This window comes from Salmo salar, chromosome 24 (genome assembly GCF_965601325.2).
Source record: "Salmo salar chromosome 24, fSalSal1, whole genome shotgun sequence".
Taxonomy (NCBI): Eukaryota; Metazoa; Chordata; class Actinopteri; order Salmoniformes; family Salmonidae; genus Salmo; species Salmo salar.
The window spans coordinates 50,140,517-50,162,532 of NC_138314.1; the positions used below are offsets into that span (position 1 = coordinate 50,140,517).

A 22,016-nucleotide genomic window follows, 5' to 3' on the forward strand; every position below is an offset into this window, starting at 1 on the left:
GGAGGCTGTTATAGCAGCAAAGGGGGGGACCAACTCCATATTAATGACTTCCCAGTAGAGTGGAGGCTGTTATAGCAGCAAAGGGGGGGACCAACTCCATATTAATGACTTCCCAGTAGAGTGGAGGCTGTTATAGCAGCAAAGGGGGGGACCAACTCCATATTAATGACTTCCCAGAAGAGTGGAGGCTGTTATAGCAGTAAAGGGGGGGACCAACTCCATATTAATGACTTCCCAGTAGAGTGGAGGCTGTTATAGCAGCAAAGGGGGGGACCAACTCCATATTAAAGCCCATGATTTTGGAATGAGATGTTCGACAAGCAGGTGTCCACATACTTTTAGTCACGTAGTGTATGTAGCGTGTATATACATTGTGTAATCCTATACGTCTCTGTCTCTCCAGACTGAGTACCGTAAGCGAGGCTTCCAGGAAGTGGTAACTCCTAACATCTATAACAGTAAGCTGTGGCAGACATCAGGCCACTGGCAACACTACAGCGACAACATGTTCTCCTTCGAAGTGGAGAAGGAGGTGTTCGCCCTCAAACCCATGAACTGCCCGGGACACTGGTGAGTACAGCTTGGGGGCTTTTCATGCTACTGGTGAGTACAGCTTGGGGGGCTTTTCATGCTACTGGTGAGTACAGCTTGGGGGCTTTTCATGCTACTGGTGAGTACAGCTTGGGGGGCTTTTCATGCTACTGGTGAGTACAGCTTGGGGGCTTTTCATGCTACTGGTGAGTACAGCTTGGGGGCTTTTCATGCTACTGGTGAGTACAGCTTGGGGGGCTTTTCATGCTACTGGTGAGTACAGCTTGGGGGGCTTTTCATGCTACTGGTGAGTACAGCTTGGGGGGCTTTTCATGCTACTGGTGAGTACAGCTTGGGGGGCTTTTCATGCTACTGGTGAGTACAGCTTGGGGGGCTTTTCATGCTACTGGTGAGTACAGCTTGGGGGGCTTTTCATGCTACTGGTGAGTACAGCTTGGGGGGCTTTTCATGCTACTGGTGAGTACAGCTTGGGGGGCTTTTCATGCTACTGGTGAGTACAGCTTGGGGGGCTTTTCATGCTACTGGTGAGTACAGCTTGGGGGCTTTTCATGCTACTGGTGAGTACAGCTTGGGGGCTTTTCATGCTACTGGTGAGTACAGCTTGGGGGCTTTTCATGCTACTGGTGAGTACAGCTTGGGGGCTTTTCATGCTACTGGTGAGTACAGCTTGGGGGCTTTTCATGCTACTGGTGAGTACAGCTTGGGGGCTTTTCATGCTACTGGTGAGTACAGCTTGGGGGCTTTTCATGCTACTGGTGAGTACAGCTTGGGGGCTTTTCATGCTACTGGTGAGTACAGCTTGGGGGCTTTTCATAATTACCCTGGTTACCAATCTACCTAGAAGAAGATATCAGCGGCAGCACAGTTTGGTTCAGGTGACGCAAAAAACTATCTCGCCCTGTCTGTCGCTCGCCCTGTCTGTCGCTCGCCCTGTCTGTCGCTCGCCCTGTCTGTCGCTCGCCCTGTCTGTCGCTCGCCCTGTCTGTCGCTCGCCCTGTCTGTCGCTCGCCCTGTCTGTCGCTCGCCCTGTCTGTCGCTCGCCCTGTCTGTCGCTCGCCCTGTCTGTCGCTCGCCCTGTCTGTCGCTCGCCCTGTCTGTCGCTCGCCCTGTCTGTCGCTCGCCCTGTCTGTCGCTCGCCCTGTCTGTCGCTCGCCCTGTCTGTCGCTCGCCCTGTCTGTCGCTCGCCCTGTCTGTCGCTCGCCCTGTCTGTCGCTCGCCCTGTCTGTCGCTCGCCCTGTCTGTCGCTCGCCCTGTCTGTCGCTTTCTCTCACGGTGACTCTCTTCCCCCCCTCCCCCATCTCTAGTCTGATGTTTGACCACCGGCCGCGGTCCTGGAGGGAGCTGCCTCTGCGAATGGCTGACTTCGGCGTGCTGCATCGTAACGAGCTGTCTGGCGCTCTGACTGGTCTGACCCGTGTACGACGCTTCCAGCAGGACGACGCCCACATCTTCTGCACCATGGACCAGGTTAGCGTTATGGGGACTGGACCAGGTTAGCGTTATGGGGACTGGACCAGGTTAGCGTTATGGGGACTGGACCAGGTTAGCGTTATGGGGACTGGACCAGGTTAGCGTTATGGGGACTGGACCAGGTTAGCGTTATGGGGACTGGACCAGGTTAGCGTTATGGGGACTGGACCAGGTTAGCGTTATGGGGACTGGACCAGGTTAGCGTTATGGGGACTGGACCAGGTTAGCGTTATGGGGACTGGACCAGGTTAGCGTTATGGGGACTGGACCAGGTTAGCGTTATGGGGACTGGACCAGGTTAGCGTTATGGGGACTGGACCAGGTTAGCGTTATGGGGACTGGACCAGGTTAGCGTTATGGGGACTGGACCAGGTTAGCGTTATGGGGACTGGACCAGGTTAGCGTTATGGGGACTGGACCAGGTTAGCGTTATGGGGACTGGACCAGGTTAGCGTTATGGGGACTGGACCAGGTTATGGGGACTGGACCAGGTTAGCGTTATGGGGACTGGACCAGGTTATGGGGACTGGGCCAGGTTATGGGGACTGGACCAGGTTAGCGTTATGGGGACTGGACCAGGTTATGGGGACTGGACCAGGTTAGCGTTATGGGGACTGGACCAGGTTATGGGGACTGGACCAGGTTAGCGTTATGGGGACTGGACCAGGTTATGGGGACTGGACCAGGTTAGCGTTATGGGGACTGGACCGGGTCAGACCTTAACCCTCCTGCGGGTCACTCCTCTTCTCCATGTAGCGCCACACGGCAGGGGTCAGTTAGCGAGTTGACCTCCTGGGATAATCCCCAAGACTCTTCCAGTGAACCGTTTCAGCTGTCACGCTATATAAGACACCATGAGGCCTTGACTAAAGCTGTAGGAACATTTTGTGTTTTTGTCTTTTCCCCAACCTCCAGATTGAGGAGGAGATTAAGGGTTGTCTGGACTTCCTGCGTACGGTCTACGACTGTTTTGGTTTCTCCTTCAAACTCAACCTGTCCACCCGGCCTGAGAAGTTCCTGGGAGAGCCTGCGGTCTGGGATCAGGCTGAGAAGGTAACGTAGACTTTATAAAGGGTTTATTAAGTTTCACTGTCACAGGCCCAAGTACAGTGAAATGCATCTCTTGCAGCTCTAACCAAACAAGGCCATAATCAATAACAATCTAATACTATGATTAACAAGGGAGAACAAAAACACAAAGTAAACAAGGATACAGTTAATACCATAATATATACAGTTAATACCATACTATATACAGTTAATACCATACTATATACAGTTAATACCATAATATATACAGTTAATACCATAATATATACAGTTAATACCATAATATATACAGTTAATACCATACTATATACAGTTAATACCATACTATATACAGTTAATACCATACTATATACAGTTAATACCATAATATATACAGTTAATACCATAATATATACAGTTAATACCATAATATATACAGTTAATACCATAGTATATACAGGGTCAGGTTAATACCATACTATATACAGTTAATACAATACTATATACAGTTAATACAATACTATATACAGTTAATACCATACTATATACAGGGTCAGGTTAATACCATACTATATACAGGGTCAGGTTAATACCATACTATATACAGGGTCAGGTTAATACCATACTATATCAGTTAATACCATACTATATACAGTTAATACCATACTATATACAGTTAATACCATACTATATACAGTTAATACCATACTATATACAGTTAATACCATACTATATACAGTTAATAAAATACTATATACAGGGTCAGTTAATACCATACTATATACAGTTAATACCATACTATATACAGTTAATACAATACTATATACAGTTAATACCATACTATATACAGTTAATACCATAATATATACAGTTAATACAATACTATATACAGTTAATACCATACTATATACAGTTAATACCATACTATATACAGTTAATACCATACTATATACAGTTAATACCATACTATATACAGTTAATACCATACTATATACAGTTAACACCATACTATATACAGTTAACACCATACTATATACAGTTAACACCATACTATATACAGGGTCAGTTTTAATACCATACTATATACAGTTAATACCATACTATATACAGGGTCAGGTAATACCATACTATATACAGGGTCAGGTAATACCATACTATATACAGTTAATACCATACTATATACAGGGTCAGTTAATACCATACTATATACAGTTAATACCATACTATGTACAGTTAATACCATACTATGTACAGTTAATACCATACTATGTACAGTTAATACCATACTATGTACAGTTAATACCATACTATGTACAGTTAATACCATACTATATACAGTTAATACCATACTATATACAGTTAATACCATACTATATACAGGGTCAGTAGCTATATACAGGGGCAGGTTAATACCATACTATATACAGGGTCAGTTTTAATACCATACTATATACAGGGTCAGTTAATACCATACTATATACAGTTAATACCATACTATATACAGGGTCAGTTAAAACCATACTATATACAGTTAATACCATACTATATACAGGGTCAGTTAATACCATACTATATACAGTTAATACCATACTATATACAGGGTCAGTTAATACCATACTATATACAGTTAATACCATACTATATACAGGGTCAGTTAATACCATACTATATACAGTTAATACCATACTATATACAGGGTCAGGTAATACCATACTATATACAGGGTCAGGTAATACCATACTATATACAGTTAATACCATACTATATACAGGGTCAGGTTAATACCATACTATATACAGTTAATACCATACTATATACAGTTAATACCATACTATATACAGTTAATACCATACTATATACAGTTAATACCATACTATATACAGTTAATACCATACTATATACAGGGTCAGGTTAATACCATACTATATACAGGGTCAGTTAATACCATACTATATACAGTTAATACCATACTATATACAGTTAATACCATACTATATACAGGGTCAGTTTTAATACCATACTATATACAGGGTCAGGTTAATACCATACTATATACAGTTAATACCATACTATATACAGGGTCAGTTAATACCATACTATATACAGTTAATACCATACTATATACAGGGTCAGTTAATACCATACTATATACAGGGTCAGTTAATACCATACTATATACAGGGTCAGGTTAATACCATACTATATACAGGATACAGTTAATACCATACTATATACAGGGTACAGTTAATACCATACTATGTACAGTTAATACCATACTATGTACAGTTAATACCATACTATGTACAGTTAATACCATACTATGTACAGTTAATACCATACTATGTACAGTTAATACCATACTATGTACAGTTAATACCATACTATGTACAGTTAATACCATACTATGTACAGTTAATACCATACTATGTACAGGGTCAGTAGCTATATACAGGGGCAGGTTAATACCATACTATATACAGGGTCAGTAGCTATATACAGGGGCAGGTTAATACCATACTATATACAGGGTCAGTTAATACCATACTATATACAGTTAATACCATACTATATACAGGGTCAGTTAATACCATACTATATACAGTTAATACCATACTATATACAGGGTCAGGTAATACCATACTATATACAGGGTCAGGTAATACCATACTATATACAGTTAATACCATACTATATACAGGGTCAGGTTAATACCATACTATATACAGTTAATACCATACTATATACAGTTAATACCATACTATATACAGGGTCAGGTTAATACCATACTATATACAGGGTCAGGTTAATACCATACTATATACAGGGTCAGTTAATACCATACTATATACAGGGTCAGTTAATACCATACTATATACAGGGTCAGGTTAATACCATACTATATACAGTTAATACCATACTATATACAGTTAATACCATACTATATACAGGGTCAGTTTTAATACCATACTATATACAGGGTCAGTTAATACCATACTATATACAGGGTCAGGTTAATACCATACTATATACAGTTAATACCATACTATATACAGGGTCAGTTAATACCATACTATATACAGGGTCAGGTTAATACCATACTATATACAGTTAATACCATACTATATACAGGGTCAGGTTAATACCACACTATATACAGTTAATACCATACTATATACAGGGTCAGTTAATACCATACTATATACAGTTAATACCATACTATATACAGGGTCAGGTTAACACCATACTATATACAGTTAATACCATACTATATACAGGGTCAGTTAATACCATACTATATACAGTTAATACCATACTATATACAGGGTCAGTTAATACCATACTATATACAGTTAATACCATACTATATACAGGGTCAGTTAATACCATACTATATACAGTTAATACCATACTATATACAGGGTCAGTTAATACCATACTATATACAGGGTCAGTTAATACCATACTATATACAGGGTCAGGTTAATACCATACTATATACAGGATACAGTTAATACCATACTATATACAGGGTACAGTTAATACCATACTATGTACAGTTAATACCATACTATGTACAGTTAATACCATACTATGTACAGTTAATACCATACTATGTACAGTTAATACCATACTATGTACAGTTAATACCATACTATGTACAGTTAATACCATACTATGTACAGTTAATACCATACTATGTACAGTTAATACCATACTATGTACAGTTAATACCATACTATGTACAGGGTCAGTAGCTATATACAGGGGCAGGTTAATACCATACTATATACAGGGTCAGTAGCTATATACAGGGGCAGGTTAATACCATACTATATACAGGGTCAGTTAATACCATACTATATACAGTTAATACCATACTATATACAGGGTCAGTTTTAATACCATACTATATACAGGGTCAGTTAATACCATACTATATACAGTTAATACCATACTATATACAGGGTCAGTTAATACCATACTATATACAGTTAATACCATACTATATACAGGGTCAGTTAATACCATACTATATACAGTTAATACCATACTATATACAGGGTCAGTTAATACCATACTATATACAGTTAATACCATACTATATACAGGGTCAGGTAATACCATACTATATACAGGGTCAGGTAATACCATACTATATACAGTTAATACCATACTATATACAGGGTCAGGTTAATACCATACTATATACAGTTAATACCATACTATATACAGTTAATACCATACTATATACAGTTAATACCAAGTTAATACCATACTATATACAGTTAATACCATACTATATACAGTTAATACCATACTATATACAGTTAATACCATACTATATACAGTTAATACCATACTATATACAGGGTCAGGTTAATACCATACTATATACAGGGTCAGTTAATACCATACTATATACAGTTAATACCATACTATATACAGTTAATACCATACTATATACAGGGTCAGTTTTAATACCATACTATATACAGGGTCAGGTTAATACCATACTATATACAGTTAATACCATACTATATACAGGGTCAGTTAATACCATACTATATACAGTTAATACCATACTATATACAGGGTCAGTTAATACCATACTATATACAGGGTCAGTTAATACCATACTATATACAGGGTCAGGTTAATACCATACTATATACAGGATACAGTTAATACCATACTATATACAGGGTACAGTTAATACCATACTATGTACAGTTAATACCATACTATGTACAGTTAATACCATACTATGTACAGTTAATACCATACTATGTACAGTTAATACCATACTATGTACAGTTAATACCATACTATGTACAGTTAATACCATACTATGTACAGTTAATACCATACTATGTACAGTTAATACCATACTATGTACAGGGTCAGTAGCTATATACAGGGGCAGGTTAATACCATACTATATACAGGGTCAGTAGCTATATACAGGGGCAGGTTAATACCATACTATATACAGGGTCAGTTAATACCATACTATATACAGTTAATACCATACTATATACAGGGTCAGTTTTAATACCATACTATATACAGGGTCAGTTAATACCATACTATATACAGTTAATACCATACTATATACAGGGTCAGTTAATACCATACTATATACAGTTAATACCATACTATATACAGGGTCAGTTAATACCATACTATATACAGTTAATACCATACTATATACAGGGTCAGTTAATACCATACTATATACAGTTAATACCATACTATATACAGGGTCAGGTAATACCATACTATATACAGGGTCAGGTAATACCATACTATATACAGTTAATACCATACTATATACAGGGTCAGGTTAATACCATACTATATACAGTTAATACCATACTATATACAGTTAATACCATACTATATACAGTTAATACCATACTATATACAGTTAATACCATACTATATACAGTTAATACCATACTATATACAGTTAATACCATACTATATACAGGGTCAGGTTAATACCATACTATATACAGGGTCAGTTAATACCATACTATATACAGTTAATACCATACTATATACAGTTAATACCATACTATATACAGGGTCAGTTTTAATACCATACTATATACAGTTAATACCATACTATATACAGGGTCAGTTAATACCATACTATATACAGGGTCAGGTTAATACCATACTATATACAGTTAATACCATACTATATACAGTTAATACCATACTATATACAGGGTCAGTTAATACCATACTATATACAGTTAATACCATACTATATACAGGGTCAGTTAATACCATACTATATACAGTTAATACCATACTATATACAGGGTCAGGTAATACCATACTATATACAGGGTCAGGTAATACCATACTATATACAGTTAATACCATACTATATACAGGGTCAGGTTAATACCATACTATATACAGTTAATACCATACTATATACAGTTAATACCATACTATATACAGGGTCAGGTTAATACCATACTATATACAGGGTCAGGTTAATACCATACTATATACAGGGTCAGGTTAATACCATACTATATACAGGGTCAGGTTAATACCATACTATATACAGGGTCAGGTTAATACCATACTATATACAGTTAATACCATACTATATACAGTTAATACCATACTATATACAGGGTCAGTTTTAATACCATACTATATACAGGGTCAGTTAATACCATACTATATACAGGGTCAGGTTAATACCATACTATATACAGTTAATACCATACTATATACAGGGTCAGTTAATACCATACTATATACAGGGTCAGGTTAATACCATACTATATACAGTTAATACCATACTATATACAGGGTCAGGTTAATACCACACTATATACAGTTAATACCATACTATATACAGGGTCAGTTAATACCATACTATATACAGTTAATACCATACTATATACAGGGTCAGGTTAACACCATACTATATACAGTTAATACCATACTATATACAGGGTCAGTTAATACCATACTATATACAGTTAATACCATACTATATACAGGGTCAGTTAATACCATACTATATACAGTTAATACCATACTATATACAGGGTCAGTTAATACCATACTATATACAGTTAATACCATACTATATACAGGGTCAGTTAATACCATACTATATACAGGGTCAGTTAATACCATACTATATACAGGGTCAGGTTAATACCATACTATATACAGGATACAGTTAATACCATACTATATACAGGGTACAGTTAATACCATACTATGTACAGTTAATACCATACTATGTACAGTTAATACCATACTATGTACAGTTAATACCATACTATGTACAGTTAATACCATACTATGTACAGTTAATACCATACTATGTACAGTTAATACCATACTATGTACAGTTAATACCATACTATGTACAGTTAATACCATACTATGTACAGTTAATACCATACTATATACAGTTAATACCATACTATATACAGGGTCAGTAGCTATATACAGGGGCAGGTTAATACCATACTATATACAGGGTCAGTAGCTATATACAGGGGCAGGTTAATACCATACTATATACAGGGTCAGTTAATACCATACTATATACAGTTAATACCATACTATATACAGGGTCAGTTTTAATACCATACTATATACAGGGTCAGTTAATACCATACTATATACAGTTAATACCATACTATATACAGGGTCAGTTAATACCATACTATATACAGTTAATACCATACTATATACAGGGTCAGTTAATACCATACTATATACAGTTAATACCATACTATATACAGGGTCAGTTAATACCATACTATATACAGTTAATACCATACTATATACAGGGTCAGGTAATACCATACTATATACAGGGTCAGGTAATACCATACTATATACAGTTAATACCATACTATATACAGGGTCAGGTTAATACCATACTATATACAGTTAATACCATACTATATACAGTTAATACCATACTATATACAGTTAATACCATACTATATACAGTTAATACCATACTATATACAGTTAATACCATACTATATACAGGGTCAGGTTAATACCATACTATATACAGGGTCAGTTAATACCATACTATATACAGTTAATACCATACTATATACAGTTAATACCATACTATATACAGGGTCAGTTTTAATACCATACTATATACAGGGTCAGGTTAATACCATACTATATACAGTTAATACCATACTATATACAGGGTCAGTTAATACCATACTATATACAGGGTCAGGTTAATACCATACTATATACAGTTAATACCATACTATATACAGGGTCAGTTAATACCATACTATATACAGTTAATACCATACTATATACAGGGTCAGGTTAACACCATACTATATACAGTTAATACCATACTATATACAGTTAATACCATACTATATACAGTTAATACCATACTATATACAGTTAATACCATACTATATACAGTTAATACCATACTATATACAGTTAATACCATACTATATACAGTTAATACCATACTATATACAGGGTCAGGTTAATACCATACTATATACAGGGTCAGTTAATACCATACTATATACAGTTAATACCATACTATATACAGTTAATACCATACTATATACAGTTAATACCATACTATATACAGGGTCAGGTTAATACCATACTATATACAGGGTCAGTTAATACCATACTATATACAGTTAATACCATACTATATACAGTTAATACCATACTATATACAGGGTCAGTTTTAATACCATACTATATACAGGGTCAGGTTAATACCATACTATATACAGTTAATACCATACTATATACAGGGTCAGTTAATACCATACTATATACAGGGTCAGGTTAATACCATACTATATACAGTTAATACCATACTATATACAGTTAATACCATACTATATACAGGGTCAGTTAATACCATACTATATACAGTTAATACCATACTATATACAGGGTCAGTTAATACCATACTATATACAGTTAATACCATACTATATACAGGGTCAGGTAATACCATACTATATACAGGGTCAGGTAATACCATACTATATACAGTTAATACCATACTATATACAGGGTCAGGTTAATACCATACTATATACAGTTAATACCATACTATATACAGTTAATACCATACTATATACAGGGTCAGGTTAATACCATACTATATACAGGGTCAGGTTAATACCATACTATATACAGGGTCAGTTAATACCATACTATATACAGGGTCAGTTAATACCATACTATATACAGGGTCAGGTTAATACCATACTATATACAGTTAATACCATACTATATACAGTTAATACCATACTATATACAGGGTCAGTTTTAATACCATACTATATACAGGGTCAGTTAATACCATACTATATACAGGGTCAGGTTAATACCATACTATATACAGTTAATACCATACTATATACAGGGTCAGTTAATACCATACTATATACAGGGTCAGGTTAATACCATACTATATACAGTTAATACCATACTATATACAGGGTCAGGTTAATACCACACTATATACAGTTAATACCATACTATATACAGGGTCAGTTAATACCATACTATATACAGTTAATACCATACTATATACAGGGTCAGGTTAACACCATACTATATACAGTTAATACCATACTATATACAGGGTCAGTTAATACCATACTATATACAGTTAATACCATACTATATACAGGGTCAGTTAATACCATACTATATACAGTTAATACCATACTATATACAGGGTCAGTTAATACCATACTATATACAGTTAATACCATACTATATACAGGGTCAGTTAATACCATACTATATACAGGGTCAGTTAATACCATACTATATACAGGGTCAGGTTAATACCATACTATATACAGGATACAGTTAATACCATACTATATACAGGGTACAGTTAATACCATACTATGTACAGTTAATACCATACTATGTACAGTTAATACCATACTATGTACAGTTAATACCATACTATGTACAGTTAATACCATACTATGTACAGTTAATACCATACTATGTACAGTTAATACCATACTATGTACAGTTAATACCATACTATGTACAGTTAATACCATACTATATACAGTTAATACCATACTATATACAGGGTCAGTAGCTATATACAGGGGCAGGTTAATACCATACTATATACAGGGTCAGTAGCTATATACAGGGGCAGGTTAATACCATACTATATACAGGGTCAGTTAATACCATACTATATACAGTTAATACCATACTATATACAGGGTCAGTTTTAATACCATACTATATACAGGGTCAGTTAATACCATACTATATACAGTTAATACCATACTATATACAGGGTCAGTTAATACCATACTATATACAGTTAATACCATACTATATACAGGGTCAGTTAATACCATACTATATACAGTTAATACCATACTATATACAGGGTCAGTTAATACCATACTATATACAGTTAATACCATACTATATACAGGGTCAGGTAATACCATACTATATACAGGGTCAGGTAATACCATACTATATACAGTTAATACCATACTATATACAGGGTCAGGTTAATACCATACTATATACAGTTAATACCATACTATATACAGTTAATACCATACTATATACAGTTAATACCATACTATATACAGTTAATACCATACTATATACAGTTAATACCATACTATATACAGGGTCAGGTTAATACCATACTATATACAGGGTCAGTTAATACCATACTATATACAGTTAATACCATACTATATACAGTTAATACCATACTATATACAGGGTCAGTTTTAATACCATACTATATACAGGGTCAGGTTAATACCATACTATATACAGTTAATACCATACTATATACAGGGTCAGTTAATACCATACTATATACAGGGTCAGGTTAATACCATACTATATACAGTTAATACCATACTATATACAGGGTCAGTTAATACCATACTATATACAGTTAATACCATACTATATACAGGGTCAGGTTAACACCATACTATATACAGTTAATACCATACTATATACAGTTAATACCATACTATATACAGGGTCAGGTTAATACCATACTATATACAGGGTCAGTTAATACCATACTATATACAGGGTCAGTTAATACCATACTATATACAGTTAATACCATACTATATACAGTTAATACCATACTATATACAGGGTCAGTTTTAATACCATACTATATACAGGGTCAGGTTAATACCATACTATATACAGTTAATACCATACTATATACAGGGTCAGTTAATACCATACTATATACAGGGTCAGGTTAATACCATACTATATACAGTTAATACCATACTATATACAGGGTCAGTTAATACCATACTATATACAGTTAATACCATACTATATACAGGGTCAGGTTAACACCATACTATATACAGTTAATACCATACTATATACAGTTAATACCATACTATATACAGGGTCAGGTTAATACCATACTATATACAGGGTCAGGTTAATACCATACTATATACAGGGTCAGTTAATACCATACTATATACAGTTAATACCATACTATATACAGTTAATACCATACTATATACAGGGTCAGTTAATACCATACTATATACAGGGTCAGGTTAATAGCATACTATATACAGTTAATACCATACTATATACAGGGTCAGTTAATACCATACTATATACAGGGTCAGGTTAATACCATACTATATACAGTTAATACCATACTATATACAGGGTCAGGTTAATACCACACTATATACAGTTAATACCATACTATATACAGGGTCAGTTAATACCATACTATATACAGTTAATACCATACTATATACAGGGTCAGGTTAACACCATACTATATACAGTTAATACCATACTATATACAGGGTCAGTTTTAATACCATACTATATACAGGGTCAGTTTTAATACCATACTATATACAGGGTCAGTTTTAATACCATACTATATACAGGGTCAGTTAATACCATACTATATACAGTTAATACCATACTATATACAGGTAATACCATACTATGTACAGGTAATACCATACTATGTACAGTTAATACCATACTATGTACAGTTAATACCATACTATGTACAGTTAATACCATACTATGTACAGTTAATACCATACTATATACAGGGTCAGTAGCTATATACAGGGGCAGGTTAATACCATGCTATATACAGGGTCAGTTTTAATACCATACTATATACAGGGTCAGTTTTAATACCATACTATATACAGGGTCAGTTAATACCATACTATATACAGGGTCAGTTAATACCATACTATATACAGTTAATACCATACTATATACAGGGTCAGTTAATACCATACTATATACAGTTAATACCATACTATATACAGTTAATACCATACTATATACAGTTAATACCATACTATATACAGTTAATACCATACTATATACAGTTAATACCATACTATATACAGTTAATACCATACTATATATACTAAATACCATACTATATATACTAAATACCATACTATATACAGTTAATACCATACTATATATACTATATACAGTTAATACCATACTATATACAGGGTCAGGTTAATACCATACTATATACAGTTAATACCATACTATATACAGTTAATACCATACTATATACAGTTAATACCATACTATATACAGTTAATACCATACTATATACAGTTAATACCATACTATATACAGTTAATACCATACTATATACAGTTAATACCATACTATATACAGTTAATACCATACTATATACAGGGTCAGTTAATACCACACTATATTCAGTTAATACCATACTATATACAGGGTCAGGTTAATACCATACTATATACAGGGTCAGGTTAATACCATACTATATACAGTTAATACCATACTATATACAGGGTCAGTTAATACCATACTATATACAGTTAATACCATACTATATACAGGGTCAGGTTAATACCATACTATATACAGGGTCAGGTTAATACCATACTATATACAGTTAATACCATACTATATACAGTTAATACCATACTATATACAGTTAATACCATACTATATACAGGGTCAGGTTAATACCGCACTATATACAGGGTCAGTTAATACCATACTATATACAGGGTCAGGTTAATACCATACTATATACAGTTAATACCATACTATATACAGGGTCAGTTAATACCATACTATATACAGTTAATACCATACTATATACAGGGTCAGTTAATACCATACTATATACAGGGTCAGTTAATACCATACTATATACAGGGTCAGTTAATACCACACTATATACAGGGTCAGTTAATACCATACTATATACAGTTAATACCATACTATATACAGGGTCAGGTTAATACCATACTATATACAGTTAATACCATACTATATACAGGGTCAGTTAATACCATACTATATACAGGGTCAGGTTAATACCATACTATATACAGTTAATACCATACTATATACAGGGTCAGTTAATACCATACTATATACAGGGTCAGGTTAATACCATACTATATACAGTTAATACCATACTATATACAGGGTCAGGTTAATACCATACTATATACAGTTAATACCATACTATATACAGGGTCAGTTAATACCATACTATATACAGTTAATACCATACTATATACAGGGTCAGTTAATACCATACTATATACAGTTAATACCATACTATATACAGTTAATACCATACTATATACAGTTAATACCATACTATATACAGTTAATACCATACTATATACAGTTAATACCATACTATATACAGTTAATTCCGCACTATATACAGGGTCAGGTTAATACCGCACTATATACAGGGTCAGGTTAATACCGCACTATATACAGGGTCAGTTAATACCATACTATATACAGTTAATACCATACTATATACAGGGTCAGTTAATACCATACTTTATACAGGGTCAGTTAATACCATACTATATACAGGGTCAGGTTAATACCATACTATATACAGGGTCAGGTTAATACCATACTATATACAGGGTCAGGTTAATACCGCACTATATACAGGGTCAGGTTAATACCGCACTATATACAGGGTCAGGTTAATACCGCACTATATACAGGGTCAGGTTAATACCGCACTATATACAGGGTCAGGTTAATACCGCACTATATACAGGGTCAGGTTAATACCGCACTATATACAGGGTCAGGTTAATACCGCACTATATACAGGGTCAGGTTAATACCGCACTATATACAGGGTCAGGTTAATACCGCACTATATACAGGGTCAGGTTAATACCGCACTATATACAGGGTCAGGTTAATACCATATTAAACTCAGCAAAAAAAGAAACATCCCTTTTTCAGGACCATGTCTTTCAAAGATCACTCGTGAAAATAGCAGACCTGCTCCAACCTCAACTCTGTTCTCCTGTGTGATTTGCAGCAACTGGAGAACAGTCTGAATGAGTTTGGCGAGAAGTGGGTCCTCAACCCTGGGGACGGGGCCTTCTACGGGCCGAAGGTAAGACCTACCAATGTTATCATGTTGGATAAAGGATCAACAGGGGAGTATGGTGTCTCAACTCTGTCAAACTAACTCATCATGGAGGAATGGAAACAGTACTTATACCCCGTGCTGTCGTGACCCCGTGCTGTCGTGACCCCGTGCTGTGTGTTATTTCCTGGTTGTAGATTGACATCCAGATCAAGGATGCTATTGGTCGATACCACCAGTGTGCCACCATCCAGCTGGACTTCCAGCTACCAATCCGCTTCAACCTCACCTTTGTCAGGTAACACTTCCTCTGACATCTCTGTAACACAGTTTGCGATTGGTTGCTAGACAGGAGTTTGTTGACAGAGCAGCATCGTGATTGGTCGCATTATTTCTAAAGGTCTTCTGTGGTTGGTCGGTCAACTGGCTAGAAATGGGGAGAACAGGGTCACTGTGTGGAACTGAAGATCATTTTGAGGACTTTATTTTTATGCTAGATGTGTCTGATGGAAATATGTGTGTGTGTGTGTGTGTGTGTGTGTGTAGCCATGACGGAGACGATAAGCAGAGGCCAGTCATCATCCACAGAGCCATCCTGGGATCAGTAGAGAGGATGATCGCTATCCTCACTGAGAACTACGGAGGGAAATGGTGAGGGACTGTATTAATACTACTATCCTCACTGAACTACGGAGGGAAATGGTGAGGGACTGTATTAATACTACTATCCTCACTGAACTACGGAGGGAAATGGTGAGGGACTGTATTAATACTACTATCCTCACTGAACTACGGAGGGAAATGGTGAGGGGCTGTATTAATACTACTATCCTCACTGAACTACGGAGGGAAATGGTGAGGGGCTGTATTAATACTACTATCCTCACTGAACTACGGAGGGAAATGGTGAGGAGCTGTATTAATACTACTATCCTCACTGAACTACGGAGGGAAATGGTGAGGGGCTGTATTAATACTACTATCCTCACTGAACTACGGAGGGAAATGGTGAGGGGCTGTATTAATACTACTATCCTCACTGAACTACGGAGGGAAATGGTGAGGAGCTGTATTAATACTACTATCCTCACTGAACTACGGAGGGAAATGGTGAGGGGCTGTATTAATACTACTATCCTCACTGAACTACGGAGGGAAATGGTGAGGGGCTGTATTAATACTACTATCCTCACTGAACTACGGAGGGAAATGGTGAGGGGCTGTATTAATACTACTATCCTCACTGAGAACTACGGAGGGAAATGGTGAGGGGCTGTATTAATACTACTATCCTCACTGAACTACGGAGGGAAATGGTGAGGAGCTGTATTAATACTACTATCCTCACTGAACTACGGAGGGAAATGGTGAGGGGCTGTATTAATACTACTATCCTCACTGAACTACGGAGGGAAATGGTGAGGGGCTGTATTAATACTACTATCCTCACTGAACTACGGAGGGAAATGGTGAGGAGCTGTATTAATACTACTATCCTCACTGAACTACGGAGGGAAATGGTGAGGGGCTGTATTAATACTACTATCCTCACTGAACTACGGAGGGAAATGGTGAGGAGCTGTATTAATACTACTATCCTCACTGAACTACGGAGGGAAATGGTGAGGGGCTGTATTAATACTACTATCCTCACTGAACTACGGAGGGAAATGGTGAGGGGCTGTATTAATACTACTATCCTCACTGAACTACGGAGGGAAATGGTGAGGGGCTGTATTAATACTGATACTATCTGATCTGACTACTATCTGATCTACTGTAGCTGGTAATACTGACTCTACTGTAGCTGGTAATACTGACTCTACTAATATATAATCTACTGTAGCTGGTAATACTAGTACTGAGAGGGACAAACAGCCGTAATATTGTTTTTCAAGAGAAGATCTTTAGGGAGTATGCGAGTACATCCGTTTGTTTAGCCGAGTTCTGCTGTATGCAGAATTTTACAGGAGAAATCTGAAAAATGACATTTCCATCAGTAAGATTTTGAGTTTGATTTCCAAAACGACGACGGCTGTAGCTTTCAAATTTAATTGTCACTTGAAAAGAAAATGCATGGGTTCACCCAAAACAAATCGCAGGAGCTGGTACCGGGTCCAAAGCAGCTGCTAAGAGAGTTTTAACAGCATAAAAACGTGGTAATAAGACGTCGATACCTTCCTCTCCTCCCCAGGCCGCTGTGGCTGTCTCCTCGTCAGGTGATGGTGGTACCTGTAGGACCCACCCTGGATGACTATGCTCAGAAGATCCGTGATGATTTCCACCGTGGAGGTTTGATGACTGACGTAGACTGTGATGCCAGCTGCACCCTGAACAAGAAGATACGCAACGCGCAACTGGCACAGTACAACTTCATCCTGGGTGAGTGGTGGTGGGGTCTAGGGTATGGGCTGGGTGGTGGGGTCTAAGGTATGGGCTGGGTGGTGGGGTCTAGGGTATGGGCTTTGGGCTGGGTGGGGGGTCTAGGGTATGGGCTTTGGGCTGGGTGGTGGGGTCTAGGGTATGGGCTGGGTGGTGGGGTCTAGGGTATGGGCTGAGTGGTGGGGTCTAGGGTATGGGCTGAGTGGTGGGGTCTAGGGTATGGGCTGAGTGGTGGGGTCTAGGGTATGGGCTGGGTGGTGGGGTCTAGGGTATGGGCTGGGTGGTGGGGTCTAGGGTATGGGCTGGGTGGTGGGGTCTAGGGTATGGGCTGGGTGGTGGGGTCTAGGGCTGGGTGGTGGGGTCTAGGGCTGGGTGGTGGGGTCTAGGGTATGGGCTGGGTGGTGGGGTCTAGGGTATGGGCTGAGTGGTGGGGTCTAGGGTATGGGCTGAGTGGTGGGGTCTAGGGTATGGGCTGAGTGGTGGGGTCTAGGGTATGGGCTGGGTGGTGGTGGTGGGGTCTAGGGTATGGGCTTTGGGCTGGGTGGTGGTGGTGGGGTCTAGGGTATGGGCTTTGGGCTGGGTGGTGGTGGTGGGGTCTAGGGTATGGGCTTTGGGCTGGGTGGTGGTGGTGGGGTCTAGGGTATGGGCTTTGGGCTGGGTGGTGGTGTTGGGGTCTAGGGTATGGGCTTTGGGCTGGGTGGTGGTGGTGGGGTCTAGGGTATGGGCTTTGGGCTGGGTGGTGGTGGTGGGGTCTAGGGTATGGGCTGAGTGGCGGGGTCTAGGGTATGGGCTGAGTGGCGGGGTCTAGGGTATAGGCTGTGGGGTATGGGCTTTGGGCTGGATGGTGGGGTCTAGGGTATGGGCTTTGGGCTGGATGGTGGGGTCTAGGGTATGGGCTTTGGGCTAGATGGTGGGGTCTAGGGTATGGGCTTTGGGCTAGATGGTGGGGTCTAGGGTATGGGCTTTGGGCTGAGTGGTGGGGGGGTCTAGGGTATGGGCTTTGGGCTGAGTGGGGGTGGCGGGGTCTAGGGTATGGGCTTTGGGCTGGGTGGTGGGGGGGTCTAGGGTATGGGCTTTGGGCTGAGTGGGGGTGGCGGGGTCTAGGGTATGGGCTTTGGGCTGGGTGGGGGGGTCTAGGGTATGGGCTGAGGGGTGGTGGGGGGGTCTAGGGTATGGGCTGAGGGGTGGTGGGGGGGTCTAGGGTAAGGGCTTTGGGCTGGGTGGCGGGGTCTAGGGTATGGGCTGAGTGGTGGTGGGGTCTAGGGTATGGGCTTTGGGCTGGGTGGTGGGGTCTAGGGTATGGGCTTTGGGCTGAGTGGTGGTGGGGTCTAGAGTATGGGCTTTGGGCTGGGTGGTGGTGGGGGGGTCTAGGGTATGGGCTTTGGGCTGAGTGGCGGGGTCTAGGGTATGGGCTTTGGGCTGAGTGGTGGTGGCGGGGTCTAGGGTATGGGCTGAGTGGTGGTGGGGGGGTCTAGGGTATGGGCTGAGTGGTGGTGGGGGGGTCTAGGGTATGGGCTTTGGGCTGGGTGGTGGGGTCTAGGGTATGGGCTTTGTGCTGGGTGGTGGTGGGGGGGTCTAGGGTATGGGCTTTGGGCTGAGTGGTGGGGTCTAGGGTATGGGCTTTGGGCTGAGTGGGGGTGGTGGGGTCTAGGGTATGGGCTGGGTGGTGGTGGTGGGGTCTAGGGTATGAGCTGAGTGGTGGTGGTGGGGTCTAGGGTATGGGCTTTGGGCTGAGTGGGGGTGGTGGGGTCTAGGGTATGGGCTGAGTGGTGGTGGTGGTGGGGTATGGGCTTTGGGCTGAGTGGGGGTGGCGGGGTCTAGGGTATGGACTTTGGGCTGGGTGGGGGGGTCTAGGGTATGGGCTGAGTGGTGGTGGGGGGGTCTAGGGTATGGGCTTTGGGCTGAGTGGTGGGGTCTAGGGTATGGGCTTTGGGCTGGGTGGTGGTGGGGTCTAGGGTATGGGCTTTGGGCTGAGTGGTGGTGGTGGGGTCTAGGGTATGGGCTTTGGGCTGAGTGGTGGGGTCTAGGGTATGGGCTTTGGGCTGGGTGGTGGTGGGGTCTAGGGTATGGGCTTTGGGCTGGGTGGTGGTGGTGGGGTCTAGGGTATGGGCTGAGTGGCGGGGTCTAGGGTATGGGCTGTGGGGTATGGGCTTTGGGCTAGATGGTGGGGTCTAGGGTATGGGCTTTGGGCTGAGTGGTGGTGGTGGGGTCTAGGGTATGGGCTTTGGGCTGAGTGGTGGGGTCTAGGGTATGGGCTTTGGGCTGAGTGGTGGGGGGGTCTAGGGTATGGGCTTTGGGCTGAGTGGGGGTGGCGGGGTCTAGGGTATGGGCTTTGGGCCGGGTGGGGGGGTCTAGGGTATGGGCTTTGGGCCGGGTGGGGGGGTCTAGGGTATGGGCTTTGGGCTGAGTGGTGGTGGGGTCTAGGGTAAGGGCTTTGGGCTGGGTGGCGGGGTCTAGGGTATGGGCTTTGGGCTGAGTGGTGGTGGGGTCTAGAGTATGGGCTTTGGGCTGGGTGGTGGTGGGGGGGTCTAGGGTATGGGCTTTGGGCTGAGTGGCGGGGTCTAGGGTATGGGCTTTGGGCTGAGTGATGGTGGCGGGGTCTAGGGTA

At 39.5% G+C, this 22,016-nt stretch overlaps 1 protein-coding gene across 1 annotated transcript in view; it reads left to right on the forward strand.

Annotated features, from left to right (window-relative positions):
* The window catches only part of tars1 (threonyl-tRNA synthetase 1), a 69,154-nt gene that overhangs the window by 39,892 nt on the left and 7,246 nt on the right, over positions 1–22,016 (forward strand). The window contains exons 11-17 of the mRNA XM_082968762.1: positions 404–570; positions 1,857–2,019; positions 2,938–3,075; positions 16,976–17,053; positions 17,224–17,324; positions 17,573–17,677; positions 19,221–19,408. Of these exons, the coding sequence (XP_082824888.1) occupies positions 404–570; positions 1,857–2,019; positions 2,938–3,075; positions 16,976–17,053; positions 17,224–17,324; positions 17,573–17,677; positions 19,221–19,408 (940 nt within the window). The remainder of the gene's footprint in view (positions 1–403; positions 571–1,856; positions 2,020–2,937; positions 3,076–16,975; positions 17,054–17,223; positions 17,325–17,572; positions 17,678–19,220; positions 19,409–22,016) is intronic.